Source organism: Chinchilla lanigera, unplaced genomic scaffold (assembly GCF_000276665.1).
Source record: "Chinchilla lanigera isolate Chin_1 unplaced genomic scaffold, ChiLan1.0 scaffold00036, whole genome shotgun sequence".
In the NCBI taxonomy this organism is placed as follows: Eukaryota; Metazoa; Chordata; class Mammalia; order Rodentia; family Chinchillidae; genus Chinchilla; species Chinchilla lanigera.
The window spans coordinates 20,899,692-20,924,114 of NW_004955437.1; the positions used below are offsets into that span (position 1 = coordinate 20,899,692).

At 49.6% G+C, this 24,423-nt stretch overlaps 1 protein-coding gene across 5 annotated transcripts in view; it reads left to right on the plus strand.

Annotated features, from left to right (window-relative positions):
* Positions 1 to 1,048: 1,048 nt before the first annotated feature.
* Positions 1,049 to 24,423, plus strand: part of Lrrc20 (leucine rich repeat containing 20) — a 67,555-nt gene continuing 44,180 nt past the window's right edge. For 2 of the 5 annotated variants that reach the window (XM_005390060.1, XM_005390062.1), the window contains exons 1-2: positions 1,058 to 1,138; positions 6,333 to 6,477. In XM_005390060.1, the coding sequence (XP_005390117.1) occupies positions 6,396 to 6,477 (82 nt within the window). In that variant the 5' untranslated portion in view covers positions 1,058 to 1,138; positions 6,333 to 6,395. Of the gene's footprint in view, positions 1,139 to 2,178; positions 2,373 to 5,975; positions 6,215 to 6,332; positions 6,478 to 24,423 lie in introns of those variants that run through there. The other 3 variants (XM_013517010.1, XM_013517011.1, XM_013517012.1) reach the window with 3 other exon arrangements.

Sequence of the window (24,423 nt, forward strand, 5' to 3'; positions counted from 1 at the left end):
AATAAAAAGGCTAGGGATATAAGTCAGTGAAGGTTCTGGGTTCAACCCTTAGGACCAACCAACAAATAAATCCTAAAACTCCCAAACAAAACAAAGCAAAACAAACCCTTCACAAAAAGCCTTTTTCCAGACCTATGCATATTTAATGTATGTCTGTGTTTATAAAGCCTCTAACAGGTTTGTCACTGTGAACAGTTGAAGCAGGGCCTTATTTCCTTTGTCTCTTTTTCTTCCCACATGACTAATAAAGGGTATAGGGAATCTTCCTTAAAGGAAGGACAGGGAGGCAGTTACCTTTACGGGCATGAGCACTGCACTAAACACTCCACGCGTCAATCTCCACAATAAGTCTCCGAAGTATGTGTATATATATGTCCGCTCCTCCCCTCCCCTCCTCTCCCCTCCCCTCCTCTCCCCTTTCTTTTCTTTCTTTTCTTTCTCTCTCCCCCTCCCCTCCCCTCTCCTTTCCTTTCCTTTTCTTGACATATGGCCTCCCTATGTGCTCCAGGTTGGCTTTTAACTCATTTTGTAGCCCAGGCTTGCCTCCAGATCGAAGCGATCTTCGTGCCTCAGCCTCCTGAGTGCTAGGATTTCAGGTGCCCAGCACCACCCCTGGCCTACGTCAATTCTTATTTTACAGATGGGAACACTGGGTTCTCCAGAGATCATTAAGCAACTGGCCAGAATTTCTAAAAACACCTGAATGGGCGCCCCAGGGTGCCATACGAAAAGTTCTCCACGCTCTATCGTCACATTTTTCAAAGTACCTCCAACCTGACTAATTCAGCTCCATTTTCTCCAGAAAATCACAGCAGACTCAGGTCCGCAGGATCCTAGAACGTTTTGCAAGTTAAGGTCAACTTCCCCAATCCCCTAACGTTCTCCTTTCAGAAGCCGCGCACAAAGCGGTTCCTCCCTGTTTTCGGGAGCGCGCATGCAGAGCGGCTCGCCGATTGGTTGCGCTCCTGAGCCCACCCCGCCCCTGCCCCCACTCTGGCACGACGATTGGTCGAGCGGCCCTGAGGCAGCCCCTTCGGCCCCCGCGCCCCGCCCCACAGTCTGGGAACTCGCATGGGGCGCCACCGGCGGCCGAGGGAGCGGGAGTGCGCAGCGCAGGGCGCTAGGAGGCATTGTCGCCGTAAGTGGAGCCGAAAGCGGCCCGCATCCGGGCCACGCGCTTCGTGCCCCGCACAGTAAACGTGGTCTGCGGCCTGGCGTGGCAGGGGCTGGGGGACAGGCGGAGCGGAGCGCCCGGTGTTTGCGGCGTCCCCTCCCCTCCCCCAGGGGAAGCCGATGCGGCGCAGGCCGAGCGGTGCGACTGGTCCCGACTCGGGAGCGGGGAGCCGGGCCGCGCTGCGGGCCTGGGGGCCGCCGTTCCCTGAGGGAGGCGGCGCCAGTACTGGGAGAGGCTGCCGGTGTATTTCGTCCCCGAAGCCACACTTTCGGGATTTGCTTCCGCTCTGGGGAGCTGCCGGCGCTCGCCCAGGAAAGCCCCCCCGGGGAGTCCCCGGCCCCCGCGATCACCGGCTACCCTAGTCCTCCGGCTCTGTTCTCAGTCTCCGCCTGCCAGGCAGGCGGGACCGGGTACCGGCGCCACTGGCTGAGGGCGTAGGGGTGCGGGGCCCTTGGGGCCAGGCGCCGGAACCCTGGCCCGGCCCGCGTGTAGTCCTGGAGGGGGAGGTTCGCAGAGAAGCGCACGCAGGGAGCTCGTTCGCGGCTCCCCAAATCCTAGGGTGCAAAAACAAGGCGCCGGCCCGATCTGCTCCCGCCCCAGCGGGCTTTTTCCCCTGGCTGGGAAAGTGGGTCAGCCCTGTCCTGGCCTCGAGTGAGCCTAACTGGGGGTGCTGGGGTCGGAGGAAGCCCACCGCCGCACACCTCCGTGCCGGGTTCCAGCCTAGCGTGGTCGAGAGGCCCAGCCCGCCGCAGCCCTGGGGGCAGCTTGCACGCACTGCTCGGAGGCTCGGGTTGACGCGCTGAGCCCCTGCCAGGCTCTCAAGTTCCCGACTGACCACACCGGTAACTAAATATAGGAGCAGCTGGTGCGGACAGGGTGTCGCAGCAGCTCCTCTGCAGAGATCTGGGGACTGCAGATAAGGCAGTGTTCTTGCTGGTAAGGGCCAGAGGGCCATGGTCAGGGCGTAACCCCCGACCCAACTTTGAATCCAGGTCCAGATTTGGCTGAACAGGAGGAAGGATTGCCAGCTCCCGCCAAGCAGAACACCTTCTTTTTGGGCCTTCAGTTATATCCAGATTCCTGTCTGCACTTGTTTGATCACATATTTACTGGTAGTCCCTTCCTGTGGAAGCCGTAATGGTCTGCGCAATCAATCCTTCCTCAGGACCGACTTTTCACCGTCATGCAGCTGAGGAAGGTAGCATTTCCGTTGTATGAATGAGGCCGCTTCACGGCATATAACTTTCCAAAACTCTGCTCTCAGAGGACAGCTTGACAGGGAGGCCCCCAGTCACGTGCTGCCATGGCCATCTAGGCTTGGTGTCAGCCCTGTGGCAGCATCTGGTTCATTCTGCCTCCCAGTGGGAAGCTTGTTCCAGCCCACAGCCTGTCTCTGCCCCTTTTCTCTGCAGTGTGGGTGGTGTAGGAGGTGCCCAAGAGATGATGGATTTAAACATTTCCTGGATCCCGGTGCACACTGGGAAAATAGGAAGTGGCATGCTTGAGGGCCATGGGGCGCAGCAGCAGTGTAAGTACGTGCCTAGACCCCATGTTGAAGGGTCTCTGGGATTTGGAGTTCTTGCCTTGACATTTCCTAAGCCCCCTGCCCTCCAGCACCTGGGGCCCGAGGGGCAGTATAGCTGGAGTGTCCAAGCCTAGATAAGACCCACGTGGGCCATGGTTCCTGTCTCCCCGCTTTAAGGTGTCCTCTGAGTCTTGGCCACCACCACTCCACACATAGGGTTTACCAGATGCCTCAAGGAGTTTAGTAGGGTTGTTGTGGGGCCTTGTGGTTGGGTTCTGTTTCCTGGAGGGGCTGCCTGAGGTCTCATTGTTCAGATGGTACTGACTTGCAATTAGTAGACCATACATTGACTCAAACTGGTTTGTTTTTTTTTTTTTTGGTTTTTCTCCGGTACGGGGAACCGAACTCACGACCTTGCACTTGCCAGGCAGGCGCTTTGCCGCTGAGCTAAATCCCCAGCCCCTCAAACTGTTTAATAGACAGGAGCCATCACCCCCTGGACAGCTCTACATGGGGGGGGAGGAATCTGCCCTCAGTCCTAGGTGGGACCATGACTGTCACTTGTTTGGTTTGGACATGTTTTCTGTTTTTCTCCAAAACAACAGCAAAGAAAATAGCTTTCTTTACACCCCCAGCCTTTCTCTCTAAATAAATTTTTGTTTGTTTGCTTTTTTGAGAGAGGGTCTTGCTATGTAGTTCAAGCTGGCTTCCAGCTCATGGCAGTCCTCCTGCCTCAGCCTCCTGAGTGCTATAATTACAGGTGTAATTCGTCCCTCAGTCTGGACCCCTGCCTGTGTGGAAGAGGGCAGGCTTTGGTCATCTGGCCTGGGAGAGGGACTGGCAGCTGGACTTGATGGAGCAATTCTCCCTTTGGGGAAAGAGGTAGTTTTAGGTGAAGAAAGTGTGAGTTCTTATCCATGCAGCAAGGGTGGTGATTTTAGGCAGCTACCAGTAACATTTTAGGTGATGGTTTAGATCCCCTTTTGGGCACCTCTGTTGTCCCCAGAGCATCCTCTGGAAGGTATGGAGCCCTTCTTCCTAGTAAACTCTTCTGTCATCCAGGCCTTCTATGCTGTTCCTGTTCATGCACCTGTGTCCACTCCCACCCATACGGTAGGTCTCTGCCACCCATTGGATGAGGTTTTTAATAGGACTCGTTTTTCATCAATGGCCGAAGGTACCACCCCACCTGGTGGCAGCTAGTAGAATTGCAGGCATAGTGTCTGATGGACTGAAGTGAGCCTAGCCTGTCCCACCAAGGTGGGGGTGGGGTGGCACTTTGATTTCTTTCTCCTTCCTCCCTGCTGTGAGACCAGAATGGTTTCAGTGCTGTTCTTCAGAAAGTTCTTCATCTGAATCAGAGTTAAGCTATGTTCTGTATTTTCTCTTTCATTCTTACGCCCTATCCTAATAGATGCCCAATAAATGCTTCTGATTTTTGATGATGAGTGTTGGAGATGAGGAAAGAAGGGGGCATGGTGTGGTGGGGAGAGTCCTAGGCTGGAATTCGGAGATCTGTGTTCTGTGTTTCTGTCTAACCCATCCACTTCCCCTCTTGGGCCCTCAGTTCCCCTACTCATACAGGGGTTAGATCAGTTACCAAGATGCTAGCGACATTGCCATGACTGGGTCTTAGGGGGATCACCTTACAGGCAGCGTGGAGAAGGTGTTGGGCTCATTTTGCCACTGGCTTTCCTGCTCCCTGCTGTCCTTCTGTCCCATCTTACGCAGTTTGTACATTTGGCACTTGAAGGTACTGGAATTGATGACTCTTTCCCACTTAGACTGGGTCTTGGATACGTTGTAAGGGACCTTTGACTGGTACTCAGGTTTGAAACCCAAGTGATGTCTGTTGACCATCATTATCCCTGCAGTGGAGGCTAAGCACCCGTGTCTGGTGTGATGCAGTGGGCAATGTAGATGTGCTCATAGCTCACTGGGGGAGAGCTGTGTGCATGTGTGCGCGCATGTGTGTGAGTGCATTAAAGCTAATTAACAGCCTAGGTGACTTATGCTAAGTCACCGAGTGCTACTGAACCTCAGAGGGAGGAGAGAACACAGGGCCGGGGCAGGCAGGGAAGACTTTCTGAAGGTGGAGAGATGGGAATTCTACTCATTCCTTAAGGATGAGTCCTGAATTGTTTGTTCAGAGTCACACAGGTGATAGACTGCACGTGTGCTGCTGCGTTCTCTCAGGGGCATTTGTTGAGTATTTATGTGTCCTGGACTCTGAGCTAGGCGGGTCGGTATGTTTTGATCAGTCCTATGAACTCAGCAAGGTGTCACTAGATATCCTGCTCAGATCAAGGAACTGGGCTCAGAGCAGTTAGGAGACTCTGTCAAGGCTTCTCAGCTGCTGAATGGAGAGGTGGGCATTGGGCCCCTCTCCAGATGCAGTCTCCTCCTGCTGCAGTGCAGTCTCGGACCCACGGGGCCAGCCTCCTTGGTGAAACACACACGTGTGGTGCACCACTGCCTCTGCAGGCGCTGCCCTGCCCGAGTCCTTGGCACTCTTTCTTGTGTCTGCAGCAGCCCGGAGCACTGTGCCTGGGCCCCTCCTCTCTGCCCTTCCTGTTCTGCCCTCAGCCTTTGGAGCTAGTTCCCTGGAGCAACCTGAGCTGCCTGGGAAGTGGGGCTTGGGCCTGGGGCAGGTTGGAGGGCACTGACCTTGGTGTCAGTTCTTTCCTCTTTCCAGGGGTGCTGCTGCTGGTGATGTGGGTGACTTCTGTAAACCAGTGAACCCTGAGTGTGCAGCTGGTTTGACCTCACTTCAAACTCCCTTATTCCCTTTGACCTTGGTCAGGTGACTTAGCCACCCTATACCTTAGTTTCCTTCTCTGTAATAAACAGGGAGTTTGGGACATTTCTGTGGCTTTATGCTTACTACTTGTAATTCTAACACCTTAGAATTTTGTGTTCCTCACTCTTCCTCAAGCCTGGGAAGGGGCATTCGAGAGGAGATACCAAAGAGGGCGGTCAAACCTTCTCCCTCGTGATCCAGTTTCCTTCTCTCATTTCTGGCCCGTCCCCATTTCTTGTCGATAGCCCTAGCATCAGGCGAGAGTCCGGTCTACAGGCCAATGCTGTAACTATCCCTTGTTCTTGGCACATGGGAAGGGAATTCCTAGAGGCTTCTCACCTGCCAGATCGCAGGCTGCAGTTTGCCAGGGTGCCCCTACTTCCTGCTGGCAGGTGCGGGTGGAAAGGACGGGGAGCTGGAGGAGTTGTGTGGATAGGCCGCGGCTCAGAGACTCTGGGATGTGCCTTTCCCTGCAGTTGACTGTGTCTCGCCTCCTGCTCAACATCCTGCCTGCTGAGTCACAGGCAGCGCACACCTGAGTCCCCACACCTGCCTGGCCACTGGTTCAAGCCAGGGGCCCTGTGTCTGGTGAGGTCATACATGTTGATCCTCCCAGAAAAGCAGCTGCCCAGCTGCCCTCGCCCTGTGACCAGCAGACCAGCCCCTGCAAAGGCCAAGCTGGATGTGGCCTGGGCTCTGGGTCCCCCAAGAGGAGGTGAGTGGCTGGGCCCCTCCCTGTAGGCTTCCTGGCTGCCTGGGTGTCTGGACAGGAGGATGCTGGGGGTGGACTCTGGCCGGCAGGTGGGCGTTTGATGGCCCTATGTTTTTGCCAGGCACAGGCCCCTTTGTGAACAGCAGACCAGCCTGGGAGCTGGCAGCAGGACACCCGAGTCTGCATGCTGAAGAAGATGGGTGAGGCTGTGGCCAGAGTTGCGAGGAAGGTCAACGAGACGGTGGAGAGCGGCTCCGACACGCTAGGTGAGTGCGGGCCGGCCTTTTCCAGCCGCCCTGTGGGTGGTTTGTGGTTGGGTCTGAAATGACAGAGAAAGACATAGAAGAGATAGCATCCCTGTGCCTCCTTGCCATGGGGACGAGCATGGGACTTCTATCACAGTGGTGGCAACTGTGTATACCTTTTATATTCTGTGCCCCAGTGTGAGGATTACTTCTTTCTGTGGCTCCATGGCCAAAGAGTTTTGGAAAACACCAAGCGATGGAACCTGCCCGCCTGCCTGTGAACAGAGATGACACGGTGTCTGTGCCCTTGGACCAGCTGCTGGGCTGGGCTGGCCCTGGCCATGTCGGTGCTTCCTGATTGTCATCTTGTTGAATTGTCACAATTTCCCTGATTGTCATCTTGTTGAATTGTCACAATTTCCCTGTGATGAGCAGTGCCTGCCAGGTGTGGCTGGTCTCTGTGTTTAGATGAGGAGGGGATGGAAGGGTGAAGGTAGAGTGGTTTTGGGGTTCACCCAGCCAAGAAGCCCCTTTACATTGCACTCTTTCATCTGAATCGTGTCATATGTATCTTTTGCTTTGAATCAGTCGTAACATTGTAGCCCCATGGTTGTGCCGCGACACTAAGCATTTAAGCAGAGCATCCCACTTGATTGAGTTCAGCAGCTATTTATGACAGAGCGCAGCAGGGGAGACAGTGCAGCTCTCTGTGTGTGCACCGGTGTGCGCAAGTGATGCACGTGTGTGTGTCTCATTCCTAGAATGTAAGCGCCAACTGAGAGCCACGGACGTGTCATGGAGACCCAGAGGACGAGAGCACAGTCTGCCTTGGGGGTGATGGTGAGATGGACAGGTGGCCTGGGGAGGCAGTGCGAGGATTACTCCCCAGGTGGCCTGGACAGGCAAAGGAATTACACAGGCAGGCAGGGGTGTGTGTCTGGCAAAGGAGTGTTTCCGGGATAGTTACTGCTGGAGCCTAGGCCCTGAGCCTGGGAAGATAGAGCATTTCTGTGAACAGCCAGCCATCAGGTGCATCTAGATTGCGGACTTCCGAGTTGGGCTAGTGGCCCAAGAAGTTGAGTGACACTTGTCTTCAGGATGGGCTTGGTCACTGCCTCTTCCAGAAAGCCCTCAGCCATAACCTGTTTGTCTCTTGCTCCCGTCCTCCTCTGTAGCACCCAATCGGTGTCCCCAGAGGACAGGGATCCTGTGATCTTTTGCCCCTTCCTCCCTGCCCCACTCCAGAGCCCTGGGCAGTCAGGTACTGTGTTAGCATACACAGGTGTTTGCTATACTTAGCCGAGATGAGAGAGGCATCTCCTCTGCCAGCGAACGGACTCGAAGATTGCTGCTCATTTTGAAGGAAGTCTTGGGTATCCTTAGGCTGGTGAGCTGTTAAATGTGGCCCTCAGTAGAACACTCTGGATTCTTGCACTGATCACAGGTATGGCTGTGCTTACCTCAATGTGCAGGGCTCTCTGCCATACTGATACTGTGGTTGACAGGCAACCAGGGTCATAGGGGCCTGGTATGAATCTCCACTCTGTCACCTCCTAGCTAGGTACCTAAGCGGACTGCTTAACCTGCCTGACCCCCTGTTTCTTCACCTATGGATGAGGACAGTAATTGCATCTTGCTTCATCAGGGTGGTTAGGAGTAATGGTAATGACTAAGGCCTGCAGGGATAATGCCCGTCATTTAATAACAGCAGGGCGGGGCCAAAAGCCAGGAGGAAGTAAAAGACAGGTAGCTGGCCGTGGCAAGCCCAGCCTGCTCCTCCAGCCTCCCAGGTGGAGCTGGACTGCAGAGCTTCCCAGCTGTAGCCAGAGCGGGAGTTGTGCCTTCTGCGTCTATAACCAGAGCTGTAGATCTGCCTGCCCTTCTCTAGGGTCTGTCCCCTCAGAGATGGCGCCTTCCTGTTGGCCTGGAAAGGCCCCTAGCTTGAGCTGAAGCTGCTCTTCTCTCAGCCCCTCACCTCTCCCAACATCGTCTCCTAAACGCTTCTAGAAAGCCCTGTGCTGCTCTTCCCGTCCCCTGAGCCAGGTGCTCCTCTCTGCTGCCCCTTGGCTGCCCAGGTTGGCTCTTCCTCTTTGAGGCCTTATGCCCATCTGGGCTTTTCCAGGTTCTCAGGAGCCTTAGCCTAACCTCCCCTCCCCTCCAGCCAGTGGTCTTGGGACCTCACGACACTGCCCGTGCCTCTTGAGGGTGTAAGCTTCAGGATCTGCTGCATGCTGAGCGGTCAGTGTGGCAGAGCACCATGGTGTGGGAAAACTTGGGCGTGCAGAAGCATAGCAGCCACAGCGGGGCACAGGCCAGGCAGCAGGGGCCCAGCCCATGTGGGTCTGCAGCATCAGGCTGGCACATTTGGTACCTTTCATTCCTTCCTAGATTCTTTTGTCCTGGCTCTGAGCGCTCCTGTGTGTTTATTTCTAGAACTTTCCTAGACATCAGCTCTTGGTATGTTACTCTTGCCTATCCCTGATGTTGGATTTTTCTGGAATCCCTCACAGGCCCTCCTGTTCTGTGCTTCTGCTCTCTTTGGTATCTCCTCTCGCGTGCGCTGTCTCTGTGCCACATGTGAGAAATTTCCTCACATCTACCTTTCATTTCACTGTTTGCTTCTTTGGATCTGGTCTGTTGAGGCATCCATTGAAATCTTAATTTTTAGCACTATATTTTTACTTTTTTGGCGGGGGAGGGGGTTCCGGTATCGGGAATCAAACTCATGACCTCACGCTTGTCTGGCAGGTGCTGTGCCGCTGAGCTAAATCCCCAGTCCCTATATTTTTACTTTCAAAAATTCTGTTTGGTTCTTTTAAAAGTCTGATATGAGCTAGGTCCAGTGGTGCCTACCTGTAGGCAGCTGGTTAGGAGGCTGAGAGAGGAGGATTACTTGCACTTAGGAGTTGGAGACCAGGCTGGGCAACACAGTGAGACTCTGTCTTAAGTAAACAAATGGATAGGTAGATAAATCTGATTACTATACTCTGGATTTTCTTAAGATTCAATAGATCTTTTGCCTCTTAGTAAAAAAAGAATCTGATTTAAATGAGAATCTTTTTTCTTTCATATATATATATATATTTTTGTGTGTGTGTACTAAGATTCGAATTCAGGACCTTGTGCTTGCCAGGCAGGCGCTGTTCTTTGTTATATTTTCAACAATGCCTTTTATGTTTCTAATTATTTGACCCCACTTGTTCTTGGTCCTTTTGCTTTTTCTGTGGCAGAATGTGTTGTGTGTGTGAGTTTGCTGCCCCACAATCCCGCTCACAGCAGGTTCTGTGGGTGAACCTCTTGTGATTGTGGACCCTGTGTTTCTGTCTGGCACCCTCATCTTTGTCCAGGCCTGAGGGGCTGTGTCGTCTGAGGGATCATGCTTGCTTCTGTCACATGTGACCGGCCCTAGAGATGTTTCTGTTCACCTCTCAGCCCTCAGGTTTCTGGACCTTCAGAGAAGTGATGACTGAAGCCCCAGGTAAGGACAGATCTGTGATTTCAGAAGCTTGTTTTAAATTTGGTGCACAGCCAGACAAAACAGCTTTCTAATCATGACATGTAGATTTTCCCTGTTGCAGAAAGTAATCCAAAATCCCAGCTTTCTGTGCATCTAGGCCTTAGCTTCCCACCTCAGGCAAGCCAGGAGTTACGTTCTTGGACGGCCTTCCCTCCTCACTGAGTACTGAGGATGGAACCCAGAGCCTTTGCACTGAGCTACATCCCCAGCCCTTTTTTATTTTGAGATAAGATCTGGCTAAGTTGTCTGGGCTGGGCTTAAATTTAAGTCCTCCTGTTCAGCCTCCTAGGGTGCTGGGATTAGGTGGGCAGCATCACACTCCACTCCCTCTGGGCCCTTTGGTGACCCAGACTGTCCTACTAGCCCAGCTTAGCAGAGCATTGCAGCCGCCTACCATCCTGTCTTTTAATTCCTCTTGGCTTTTGGCCCCTGCCTTGCTGTTATTAAATGCCAGGCATGATTCCAAATGCCTTGCCAGTTTTGACTCATGTAATTATCATTACAACCTTATGACGTAGGGGATGTTACACAAAAGTTGGAGAAACTAAAGCTCAATTCGTGTGTGTGTGTGTGTGTGTGTGTGTGTGTGTGTGTGTGTGTGTTACTGGGGATGGAACCCAGGGTGTTCTACAGCTGAGCTATACCCACAGCCCTTTTTATTTACCTATTTTCAGTGTATAAAATCTGAGTAACTTTATTCTTCTGTGTCATGTTTATTTTATTTTTATTTCACATCTTCTATTTTTTATTGTGAGAGAAGGTCTTACTAAGTTGCCCAGGCCAGCTTCAAACTTGTAATCCTCCTGCCTCAGCCTCCTGAGTAGCTGGTTACAGGTGTGTGCCACCACATGCCTGTGAGGGTATTCAACCTGTCTCTTCTGTTGTGCAAGTGGGAGTTTTCCTCTGTTGTACAGTTGCTGGAGCTGGGCAGAGTGTACAAGTGACTTGCTGGTGACCCTGCTGCTTGGGGGTGGAGTCAGAATTCATGTGGGGCTTCCTCATATATTCTGCTGCACCCACTCTAGGAGAGAAGATGAAGAGATAAAATAAGAGTCCTGAAAGCAGCTCAGAGCACCCTTCTGCCCCCTATGCTTGCCTCCCTCTCTCTTCTTCTTGGAACTGTGGTGGGCCTGCCCTAGTGCTGGATAAGAGGAAAAGAACCAGAGGCTAATATTCACCTTTGCACCTAGTATCAGCATCATTGTTTGGCCTGGGGTAGCGGGTGGTGGGCTGGTCTCCATGAATCAGATGTCTCCAACTCCTGCAGGATTTCCTGAAAGGTGGGTCCCAAGTGACCAACACCAGGATTGTAGGGCTTCTGGTTGCAACGCATATTTGCAGACTACTTGAAAGCTTTGAAAATAGAATCTCTGAGGGTAGGGCTGGAGGCTTGCATTGTAGCAAGCTTCCTGGGTGAGTCCTCCATGCTGTGAACATTTTCACAGCCAGCACTTCATACCTGCAGGTTCCGCATCCTTGGATTCAACCACCAGGACAGGAAATAGCACAGGCCTGTTTTTTTTGTTTTGTTTTGTTTTTGAGTCAGGGTCTCACTATGCAGTTCAGGCTGGTCTTGAACTCACTGTATAGCCCAGGCTGGCCTCCAGTTTGCCATGATCCTTCTACCTCAGCCTTCCGAATGCTGGGATTACAAGCATGTGGCACCACACCCAGCAATCGCAGGCCTGTTCTTACTTCGGGTTTGCATGATCACTTCTCTCTAAAGGTCCAGAAATTCCAAGGGCTGAGAAGTGAATAGAAGACATCCTGGAATTTAACCAACCAAGGATAGAAAGTATTTGGGAAAACATTGTGCCTGTACTGAACTTGTACAGACTTTCTTGCTGTTATTCTCTAAGTCAGTGGTCCCCAAAAGGCACCAGGGACCATTTCCTGGAAGAGAAATTTGCCACAGATTTATTTGTGTGAAGGGTGGTATTTTCAGGATGATTCAAGTGCATTACATTTATTATGTACTTTATTTCTATTTCTATTACTACACTGTAATATATTATGAGATAAAAAATATAACTCGTCATCATACAGAATCAGTGGGAGCCCTGAGCTTGTCATCCTATAACTAGATGGTCCCATGTGCGGGTGGTGGGAGACAGTGACACCTGAAGTGTGTTGCTTATGTCCAGTCTACTCTGTAATCTCACTTTGGTTGCTGTCACTGCAGAAAACCCTGCTTCACAAAGATAGGATGTTGGTCATGGAAGCAGGCTTTTCAGAGCTTTTGTGGCAGTCTCAGGATATTCTTCCTTGACTTTAATCCAGAATGTCATTTGTGATTTCAAGCAGTTGATCTTCTTCTAGCAGAGACAAAGTTGATTCACTTGGCTTATTCAGAAATGGGATACAGAACCCGTTCTTCCCAGTTCTGGGATCCCTTTGAAAGCTGAGATAAGTGATCATGCATGAGCTGGGAGAAAGAAGGCCCTGGCTTAGGCTCTGTCAGAATCTCTGCTGATGTTGGAAACTTATCAAAAGTTCCAGTGTTCACTTGTGCCTGTAATTCCAGTTTTGCTTTGAATGCAGCCCCTTTATCTGCTGACTTGAACACAGCTGTCACTCCCCCCTGCCCCGCCACCTGAGTGTCAGATTGGGTTTGTTGAGAAGGTTGAATATGTTGCACGAGTAAGCAAGCTTTGCAACCCATTCTGAAGTCACTGAAATATGCTACCAGTGGTAATTGTTTTTCCAAAAGAAACCTCTGAAGTGTTTCTTGTAACTCAAAAACTCTGCCCAGTAATTTATCTTTGAAAAGCCATCTTCTGTGTGGAAGAGAAGACGTACACTGTGTGTCTGTCTTCTCACAGAGTTGTATGTACAGACATGAGTTAAGGGCGTGCTTCAATGTGGTTGATAATTTAAATCATACCCTATAAAACGTTGTTAAGTTCAGGTGAAAATTTTTGGCTAGCCAGCATTTCCCTATGGATGACAGTATGTAGACACACATTTAGAAGTGACCACTTTGGCTCATGTAGTGAAACCAGAAAGCCATCCAGTCATGGCAGCTGTTTTGTCTGTGCCGATGCTGACACAAAATGACCAACTCAGTTTTCATGACATGTAGCCATTCAAAGGCTTGACTAGTTCTACAGTTTGGTTGGCAACCAAAGTGCATATGACATATCCTTACGTACATCCTCCTGAGAAGTACATCACACAAGCAAGCATTGTGGCCTTGTTGACTTCAGTAGAACCATCAACTTGGATTGTGTACCACTGTGAGGCATAAATCCTCTCTAACCGTTGTGCCACAGTGTCCTCTGCCATTTCCTCAGGTTGTCTAGTTAGGGAGCTGGCCACAAGAAGAACGTGTGCCGCCTTTTGAACTGCGGCCTCCTGAAGTTCGTGACAAATGTTCTTCACAGCAGGCGGAATAAAGGGCTTCTTAGCTTCAGCAATGTGGTCAGACACAAAGAGTGATGCTGTCAGTGCTGACACATTTGACGAAATGGTGGCCTCCATCGTTGCTTCTGTTCCTCAGGTTCATGTGTATTTCTTTTGAAAAACTCCAAAGTCTTTGTCTTCTAAGGCAAGTGAAGCAGTTTTGAAGATTTCAAAGCTTTGTTGGACAATCAGTTGCCACATATTACACATAGGGGGCTTGGAGAATGTGACTCAGCAGTTGCAGTGAACCCATAATTTAAGTAGAACTCTAGGTATTTTCTTATAAGTGCAGATTTCTTTTGAGGACAGTCTTAGAGTGTTCTGTCGTCTCATCAGTGGGTCTCTTCCCCTTTTCAAAGTACCTCTCCAGTGATGTTTGTTTTGTACTCATTTTTGCTAGGGTTAGCTTTTGGAGTTCCCAAACTGTGCCTGAGACAAATATGTGGAAAGAGGTGTGGGCGGAAGCGGTGAATAACATAATGGGTGGGTCACATGCAGACTAAAATAAGTCTCAGATTCTGACTTAATGCCTGCCACCAGATGCAACTGTGCAATTGAGGCACATCAGCTCACTTGGCAGTAGAAAGCCTGTTCCAGATGCAGCTTAATTGTCACTTGCCACTCACTGACAGGGTTTTGATATGAGCCTGCAAGCTGCTGATTTATTATGTTCTCTTTGCAGTCAAAAGCTCTCTGCTAATGTGAGTAATTAGGAGTGGCTGTAAATACAGATGAGGCTTTGCTCCTTCTTTCTCCTGCTGTGTGGCTTTGTTCCTAAAGGGGGTTGCGGACCTAAATAATACAGTGTTACAGCCATTTTCATGGCATTTATATTGTATTAGGTGTTATAGATAATCTAGAGCTAATTTTTTTTTTTTTTTTTAAACCGGAAATTGAACTCAAGACCTTATGCCTGCCAGGAGGTGCTTATGCCACTGAGCTATATCCCTGGCCCAATCTAGAGCTAATTTAAGTACACAAGAGGAAGCTGGGTGTGGCACAGACTTGTAATCCCAGCACTCTAGAGGCTGAGGCAGGAGAATCACTGTGAGTTCAAGGTCAGCCTAGGCTAAAACGTGAGTTCAAGACCAGCCTGAAGTGCATAGTGAAACCCTGCCTCGAAAAGATTAAAAAAAAAAAAAAGTACACACGAAGATGTACGTGGATTATGTGCAGGTGCTACAAATTTGAGTGTCCTAGGATTTTAGTATCTATGCAGAATCCTGCAACCAATCCTCCATGGATACCAAGAGATAACTATGTATTTTACCAAGGTATCATTTATATAAATAAAATATCTTCTTTTTAGTCTGCAGTTCTGTGAGTTTTGACAAATTCTTATGATCATGTAAGCATCACCACAAAATTCAGAGCTTTTCTCTTGTTCAGAAATTTCTTGCATGCGCCTTTGCAGCCCGGCCCTCTCCTGCTGCTCAGTACATGGAAGCCACAGATCTATTTCCCATCCCTGGGGATTTGCCTGTTCCAAGAGAATGTGCAAATGGAGTTTCATCAGTCACTTTCTTGTTGCTGGCACAAAGTACCCAACACCCACAACTGAAAGGAGGAGAGGTTTATTTTGGCTAGGATATTTAGAGGATTCAGTCCATAGTTGTCTGGCCCCAAGGCAGGAGGGACCTGGCTGAAGGGTCTGGCAGAGGAAAGCTGCTCATGTCATGGTGAACAGGAAGCAGAGGAGGAGCTGGGGAGAGAAGTGACCCTTGCAGGTCACACCCCCAGTTGTCTGCCTCTGAGCAGGCCCTACTCCTAACAGCACACTCAGCTGCTGAGCTTATCAGTGGATGAATCCACCGGTGAATGTAGTGCCCCCATGATCCACTCACATTCCAAAAGCCCTAGCTCTGATCTTGGGAGTTTTGGGAGATGTTCTAGGTCTATACCACATCATGGAGTTGTACAGTATATAACCTTTTGTGCCTTGCTTCTTTTACCTTAGCATACTGTGTTGGCAGTTCATCCGTCGTTTGTGTGAAACAGTAGCTCATTCCTTTCTTTGCTGAATAGTAGTAACATTTACCATGACCTGTTTATCCATTCATCTGTTAGCAGGCACTTGGATGATTCCATTTTTTTTTCATCATAAATAAAACCTATAATTGTTCATACACAGGATTTTTCTCGCTTCTGGTAGTAGGGGTTGAACCTTGGGCATCTACGGCTGAGCTACATCTCCAGCCATATATATATATGTAAATTTTTTTTTTGGTACCAGGAATCGAACTCAGGTAGGTGCTGTGCTGCTGAGCTACATCCCTAGCTCCTTTTTTTTTTTTATTTTGAAATAGGATCTTCTGACATTGCCCAGGCTGGCCTAAAAAGTGCCTCAGCCTCAGCCTCTTGAGTAGCTGGGATTACAGGTGGGCACCACTATGCCTGGCTCTCACTATGCTTTTTAATTTCATGTGTTCTTTTAGATGTGCAATGGAATGTTCTTATAGTTTAATTAATTGTTCTTTGATGACAGGTGCTGAACATCTTTTCATGGGCTTCTTTGCCATCTGCCTTTGATAAAATATCTATTCAGATCTTTTGTCCAATAAAAATAAATGTGTCTTCTCATTGTTATTTTTTCCATTTGACCTGGGGGTTGAAACCAGAGCCCTGTGTTGCTAGGCAAGTGCTCAGCCACTGAGCTATGTCCTCTTCGTCTCAGTGAGTTTTAAAGTTTCCTTATTGACTCTGGATGTGAGTTCTTTGTCAGATACCTGCTTTGCTAAGACATTTTCCAGCCTCTGCCTCATCTTTCATTCTGTAAGCACTATCTTTTGAGGACAGACACTTTTAATTTTGATAAAGTCCGATTTATCGTTTTTCCTTCTGTAAATGTATCTAAGCAATCTTTGCCTACCCCAAGGTCATAGAGGTTTCCTCTTATCAGAATCGTCTGGGTATTGGTTAAACATACATATCATGGATCTGACTCTAGAGTTTTGAAAGTGGACTCTCAGAGGGACGGCCAGGTGATCTGCATTTTTTTAATTTATTTTTTTGTGATCTGCATTTTAACATGAACTGTACATTCTGTGTCCTCCCTCTTTTCCTCCTCTTCCTTTTGTGATACTGGGGAGTCAAACTCAGGGGTGCTCTAGCACTGCTCAGTCCTTTTTATTTTATTTTTGAGGCAGGCTCCTGCTAAATGGCGGAGTCCAGGCTTAAGCTCACAATCTTCTTGCCTCAGTCTCCTGAGTTGCTGGGACTAGAGGCCTGTACCTGCAAGTGTTTCTGACCTGTCCTTACCAGCAGATGGCGCCCTGTCACTGGCCCAGCTGGTCCTAGGAACCCGCGTGTTAGTGCCTGACAAGAGCATCTACTCCCATCCAGCTAGTTGCCTGTGTTTATGCTGCCGTCTGACCCCTGCAGGTCCCTGATCTTGCAACCTTCTTCATTTTATTTTATTTTATTTTATTTTATTTATTTTATTTTATTTTATTTTATTTTATTTTACATTTTTTAAGAAAGGGTCTCACTCACTCACTAAATTGCTTAGGCTGGGATCAAATTTACAATCCTCCTACCTCATCCTCCCAGAGTGCTGGGATTACAAGTGTGCGGCAACTGCTCTTTTGAACAGGGGTATTCAGGAAATGCAGTTTTCAGGAAGCACTGAATATATACTCACTGAATCAGAACCTTCTCCTATTTTGGTTCAGAAATTGCTGCTGGCTCCTTTTTCAACAAACACAAACTGAATATCTGTTCTGTGCATGCCCTGCCTGGGGACTCAATGCCTGCCGAGGGGGAGGCAGCTCCCTCTCTCTCCCCCGACTTCTCCCCACCCCAGAGTTTCACTGAGGAAGCAGACATGGCAGGAACAGCTTTTCTGGCCTGATGGGGTGGGGGTCTTGCCCTGTCGCCTTGGGTGGTCTTCACTGTGTGTCTCCGGGCCTGGGCAGTCCTCAGGGTCAGCCACGCTTGGCCCAGCTCTGAGGGTGTGACGGGGGGGGTCTGTCTTTCCTGGGGCAGTGGGCTGTGGTTGGCCAGGCAGGATGGGGGCACAGAGATACCCCCTAGCATCCACTGCTGCTCTCTTGGAAGGACCCCGAGTTCCCTTGCAAGTAGACTGTCCCTCTCCCAGCGGTGTTTCACATGGTAGAATGTGAGGGGTAACTAGGAGCTTCCTGCCTAGAATGTGATCCCTAGTGGTCTCTCTGGGTTGGGAGTCCTTGGAGGCCCAGATGCCCCTTCTACCTCTTCCCTCCTGCAGCTCTGAGAGACAGTGTCTCTCCCTTGAGAGCTCAGGACTTCTCTCAAAGGAAGGCATTGCATTCATGGGTGGGCATCTCTCAGTCGTGGCTCTGTTGGCTTTGGGCCTGGATTATTCTTTGTGCTGGGAGTGCCCTGTGCATTGTAGGATTTTAGCAGTCCCTACCTCCAGGCTCTGATTGTCTGAGTCCTTTCAGGCTGCCACAGCAGAAGGTTGCTGCATCCTCCCGTGGTGGAAGGGAGATCTCTTCGGTGTCTCTTTTGCAAGGGCACTAATTCCCCATACGAGGGTTCCACCTCATGACCTGATCATCTCCCAAAGGGTCCACCTCCATGCCATTCCCTTTGGGAAAAGGTTTCAGTGTATGAATTTGGGGAACACAGGTGTTTAATCTGCAGCACCAGTAGTACCCCTTGCCCCTGCCTCGCTCCCAGGGTGAGCTCTAGATTTGTCCCTAGAGAGTGGCAAATGCAGGACCACTGCTCTAAGAGGCCACATCTGGCAGGTGCTGGGCTGGGGCCTGCTGGTGTAGCCAGCTCTGCAGGGGCAGGAGTCTGGCTGGTGGAGTTTGGTGAGCTAGAGAGAAAGTAGGAACCCTGTTTCTGGCCCAAAAGGAAACTAAGGTTCAGAACCTCATGCTAATTGCCTCACCATTAGTTGGCCAGGTTCCTGTCTGTAAGCTGTGGAAATCCAGCCCGGGGCTTTTGCAGTGAGCCAGCTGTCCTGATGGCTGAGAATATCTCATCCCATCCTCAGAAACCTTGTGTTCTCATCATCACTTAACTTTCTCAGGCACTTTACAGATGAAGAAACTAAGGCACCAAGGGGCTAAGCAACATTCTAAGGCCACACCTACCAAGAAGGGATACGGAGGGGACTTGAACCTAGGCTCTTGGAGAAATAGTCCATCCTACCCCTGTGGAGACTGGCTTGGATGGTTGGGAGCCAGGCGAAGTTGCCAGTTTGTAGATAAGAGATGCATGTGGTATGGAAACATGAAACTTCAGGCATTGGGGTCACATGCAGCCTCTGAATTCCGAAAGTGAAGTGAGAGCGTGAGCTGCCTCCATTGTCCTCCATCTGGTGGTAAAGGGAGCTGGGGTGGCTTCTGAGCAGAAGAGGGACCTGAGAGCCCACATTTAGGAAGACTGCTGCTGGTGGCAGATGTGAGGCACCTTAGCGGCTGGGATGAGTGGGTAGGTGGAGACACAGGAGGGCAGGGGAGAGGGTGGTCAGGTGTGCAGTTTGGAACCTGGTCACGTCTTAACAAAAATAAGGAAGTCTGGGCCATGTGGGGTGGCTAGGGGGATGAGTCCAGGCCCCTGAGGGACATGTATGAAGAAGCTCACAGTGGGGGACTGGATGGATGTCATGCCAGCTGGGATTGGAGATTTGTACAGAAGAGCCCCTGCCCTGGTAGCTGGACCTGGAGCGCCTGCCTGCTTCTGGTGTCACTGCTCAGAGTAGCATTTTGGAGGAGAAAGATATCCCTTGAAACTATATGATAATTATACAGCTCCAAAAAGTATATGTTGGCAGGATAAAAATACTCCGCCCCAGGCCCAGAGAGATAACTAAATAGATAATTTTGTGGCATCAAAAGCTTGTATTGCTCAAGTGTAAAAGCATTAGCCTTGGGGAGGTGATTTAACAAGGCCGAGGAGTTTATTAAAACCAAATACTTCCACAAATGTAAACACAGCTCTGGCTGATGAGGCGACCGGGGACCGAGATGAATAGCAGAGGGCCCTGGCAAAGCCAGTTGTTCCAGAATCAGCCCCAGCAAACCATGAGCTGCAAAGTGGAGGCACATATGCAAGAGCAGTCTCTTTTGCTTCAGAGGTTAGGAAATTGTGATCACTTCTGAGGACAGGTGCCAGAAAAGGTTATTATGCTCAAAGATGAGGTAGAGTTTAAAGCCTTTTAATTGGCATCTGCCTCATCTTGGTTGACTGTGTTTTGCTAAGATGCATATTTTTTGTTGTGCTCTAGTTTATCCCCATGATTTCTTATTCCATCAAGTTCTTTTGTGTAAACGTTTATTCACTGTGTGCTGGGTCTGTCTGCCTACCACCCTGCAGAGGATGGGATGGGAGGGAGAAAGAACTAGTTATGAGCAGGTGTCCCATTAGGTCATTGTACTTGCCATTATTTCTGCCTAAATCACTCTTTCCCAGGATCTTTGTGTGCTCTGCCCTGTTTTATTCTCAGCTAAGTGTGCTTCCACCAGCAGCAACTCCCCGCTGCACTGGCCTCCATGGCTTCCCACCCCCCAGCTCAACCCAAGGGCCCAGGGCTCGATCCCCAGTACTGGAAGAAAGGAAGAAACTGAGGCTTCATGAGCTCTCAGGGTTTGCCTGGGTTATTGCAGACAGCCAGTCTTGTACTAGCATTTGAACTTGAGCCTGTTGGTTTCTTGTGGTCTTCTTTTTTTACTCCTCTGTGGTCCTGGTGATAGAACAGGAGGTCCGGGACCTCGCACATGCTAGGCAAGTGCTTTACCTCTGAGCTACCTTCCAGTCCTTTTAAATTTTATTTTGGGTCAGGGTCTTGCTAAGGTGCCTTCCTGTCTCAGCCTCTTGAGTAGCTGGGGTTACAGGTGTGCACCCTGAGGCCCATACATGCTGCCTTTAACATGCTGCCCATCTCAGTGGGACCCAATCCTGCCCTCACAGAGCTCTCCACCCTGGCAGGAAGAGCGAGACATACATATTAACAACTCTTGTGTTCATTTAGGGAGTAAAAAAGATACAACAGGACATGAGCTGTGAAAGAGCTACCAAAAGTGTAACGGGGGACTCCAGGGTGGGAGTAATTATCTTCAATGGGGACATTGAGCATTTTATAGGGAGGGAACTTGAGGGCCCAGGAGTGATCTGTCCAAGGTCACTTGATCAGTGAAGGGCAGCTGCAGATCAGAATCCTGGTTCCCACTCTGTAGGGCAGGGTCCTCAAGAGGAAGTCAAGCCCCACCCTTTCCTTACTGTGCAACTTCAAGCAATGTCTTTTTGTTTTGTTTTTTTTTTTTTTTTTTGGTCATTTTGGAGACAGGGTCTCCCTATGCAGTTCAGGCTGGCCTTGAGCTCACTTTCTAGCCCAGGCTGGTCTTGAACTTGCAATGATCCTCCTGCCTCAGCCTCCCAAGTGCTGGGATTACAGGCGTGCACCACCATGCCCGGCTGCAATGTCTTAATCAATCTGGGCCTTAACTTCCTATCTGCAGATGGGGCCTCATAATCCCCCTCCCTGAGAGGTGGTTGTCAGGAACAAACAGGGTGACATGCAGTCAGTATTGTCCGCTGTTGAGCTTTTAGAAGATCCCAGGGACTCCCAGGCCTGACTTGGTCCTGTGGCTTCAGTTCAGACCAGCTGAGGTCCCCTCAGAGCTGTTGATGGCTGAACTGTCAGCGTCATGTGGCTGCTGTATTGAGTTCCTTTCATGTGTGCAGTGAGTCATTGATTAAATTAAAATGACTATCAAATTGGTGGCTGTGCATCATTTAATTGTAGTCTGTGTGTGCAGTTTACTTTTGTTTTTAATTAAACATTGGCTTGTTTTTTCTGAATGTGGTTGATTGGCTTTGGCAGGAAGGAACAGGGAGTTTTATTATTATTTTTAAATAAAGATCTGGGTCCCAGCTGGATGTAGTGGCCCATGACTGTTAACCCAGCACTCTGAGGGCTGAGGCAGGAGTATCACAAATTCAAGCCCATCATGGACAATTCTGACTTTTTAGGACTCTATCTCAAAAATAAAAAATAAAAAGGGCTAGGGATGTAGCTCAGTGCAAAGGCCCTGGGTTCAATTCCTAGTGGCGCAAAAACAAAAAACAAAAACTAGGTCCCATGTTAGTACACACAGTTGTGCCCTTGTCACGAGGTTGTTATAAGTGCACTGCTGTGTGTCCTCTTCCTTCACTAGGAAATAGTGGGACTGAAATACATCCCTGTGATGAATTCTCTGGAAAACAGTGCATCTTCAGTGCATCCGTTGAACAATGTCTTTGCACCCTGATTGCAACATCTCCTGCTCACTGAGCACACGCTCTCTGACAGGCTCTGTGCCAAGCAAACGTTTCAGCTCCTGCTCAGAACAGTCCTACTAGTCGGACCATCTCATCCTCATTTTTTAAAGTTATGCTCACAAGAAGAATTCACATTTAAAGTGTACAATTCAGTGGATTTTAGTATATTCACAAGATTGTGTACCATCACCACCATCTAATTCGAAAACACTTTCATCATCCCCAAGAGAAATCCTTTACCCATGGGCAGTCACGCCGCATTTCCCAGTCTCCCCCTCCAGGCCCTGGCACCACTGTTCTTCCTTCTGTCTCTGTCGGTTTATGTATTCTGGACATTTATGTGAATGAAATCAGATACTGTTTGTCCTTTTGTGACTGGCTCCTTTCACCTGGCACAGTGTTTTCAAGTTCAAGCTGGGCATAATGGCACATGTCTGTAATCCCAGCACGCTGGGAGACTGAGGCAGGAGGGTCACAAGTTTGCACCCTGTTTGGACAATTTAGAGACTTAGTAAGACTCTGTCTCAAAATTTAAAGAAATATATATATTTTTTTCTTTTTCCATTTTTCCGGTACCAGGATCAAACTCACGACCTTGCACTTGCCGGGCAGGCGCTATGCCACTGAGCTAAATCCCCAGCACCCCCAAAAATATTTTCAAGTTCAGTCATGGTATAGCCTATGTTAGAATTACATTCCTTGTTATAGGTGAATAATAAATATGTACCATATTTTTTGGATGTACCATATTTTATCTATACATTTTTCCTTTTGTGGGCATGTGTGTTATTTCCACTTTCTGGATGTTATGAATCTGTGCTGCTTCAGACATTCACATACAGGTTTTGGGTGAACTTAGGTCCTCACTGAATCAAGGAAGACCTTGAGCTGGGACTGTATAACTTGCTTCAGGCCTCACACAGCAAGAAAGAGCTGGTCCAAGGAAAGCCTCCACGTGGATCCCAAGGAGATCTTACCCCCGGGTCCTTGTCTCCTTTTGTGTGGTTAGAGCACATCCTAACTGGTTGTGATGGCCACTGGATGGGAACCCTAAGCCCAGCTTTGTCCTCTGAGGTGGGCTCCCATAGTCACCTCATTGCCTAGTGAGGCCAGGGCTGTCGCAATACTTGGATGAGAAAGCAGACTCGCATGCAGCGCCCATCGGCAGAGTATGTGTGCATGTGTATACATGCGTGTATGTGACCACAGACCCCAGGCTGTCTGCTATGCTCCACAGCAGCCTCTCTGAGCATCACCCTGGTGGGCATCAGCTCCATGCCCCATGTCCCCATGAATACTACTCCACCGATGCAGCCTTGGCAATTGAGGGAACACATTCCAGGGGTAGCTGGATGTCAGGACTGCTGCTTTCTTTAAACTGAGTATATTTGTGAGAAGCCGTAAGTGCTTATAAAAACCTTCATAACACAGAAGTCCTTAAAATAGGATGAGATGGAAAAAAGCCCAACCCTCTGCTACATTCAAGTCAAGTGATACTCTATCCCCCAAGTCACCCCTTCCAGACACCCGCTTCTCTCCTTGACTCCCTTCTGGGCCCAGCATGACTACTGTTGGAGTGGAGTCTTCTGGGCTTCTGCAGTCTCCAGTGCTTCCTCCTGAGTCCTTTTCCTTCCAGGGATCATAACTGTCCTAGAGATCAGGCAATGAAAGTTTCCCCCAGTGACCCGAAAGCAGCAGTCTCCAGGGAAGGCGTTTGTCTGGAGGAACAGGTCTCCTGCTTGCTTTGTCTGCAGCCTTCTCTAGCGAGTAGCTCTGTAAATACTATGCACAAGTAATTGTTTAAAGCACGCCTGGTTATGCTGCGTGACACATAGTGCCGTCCTGTGATGCCTTGCTGATTTGTTGTTTTGCGTGTTCTTTGCATCTTGTGGGGCCCTGCTTTGCAGAGCAAAGAATTTCAGGGAAGCCTCTGTTTTGGGAGGCTCTACTGGGCACAGTGGCATTGTTTAGTTTTGCTTCTTTCACCAGGATGCCATCCTGGCCTTTGACTGTACCTGGAGGTGCTGGGAGTTTCATCTTCTGGAAAAGGTGCTGGCTCTTCCCATCAGGCCCAGATCTTAGCTTGTGTTTTTGTGTTGAAGAAAAGTCTGGTTTTTGTTAGTCAGGCTCCTGAACTGGAGCCCCTTGCCACCCAGCCCTGTCCTCTTCTCTGTTGCCCTCACTGAGCTCCACATTCTGCCCTGCTGAACTGAGCTCTCTCACAGGGCCTGTCCTCCATTCACCCACTGTGCCTCAGCTTCCACAGTGGTAAATGATACCTACCTCATGGGGTGGTTGGGAGGAAGTGTAAAGTGCTTAGAAAAGTCTCAGGCATGCAGTAAGTGCCATCTGAGAGTGAGCTATTGTTTTGTTTTGTTTTGTTTTGTTTTGCTTTGCTTTGTTGAGACAGGGTCTTACTATGTAGCTCAGGCTGGTCTTGAACTTACTAGATAGCTCAGGCTGACCTCAAACTCTCTGCGATCCTCCTGATTCCGGGTGTGGGCCACCATGCCCAGCAGAGCTATTGTTGTTTACTTCTCTTTCAAAACTGCCTTCTGGCCTTGGTAGGAAGTCAGTGCAGTGTTGGGTAGACTGGTGTCATGTGATGGAAGACCCTCAGTTTTGGAGCTGGCCACCTTTGGGTGCAGCAGGGTGAAGCAGAGGCTGCTGACTTCACTGACCCTCAGGTCCTTGTCCCCCATCAAAGTGCAAAATGATGCCAGACTGCCTGGCTGCAGCTTTTGCCCAAAGTGTCTTTGCTTAGAAGAATCAGGGAGTCAGAGAATGTCTTGCCTGGC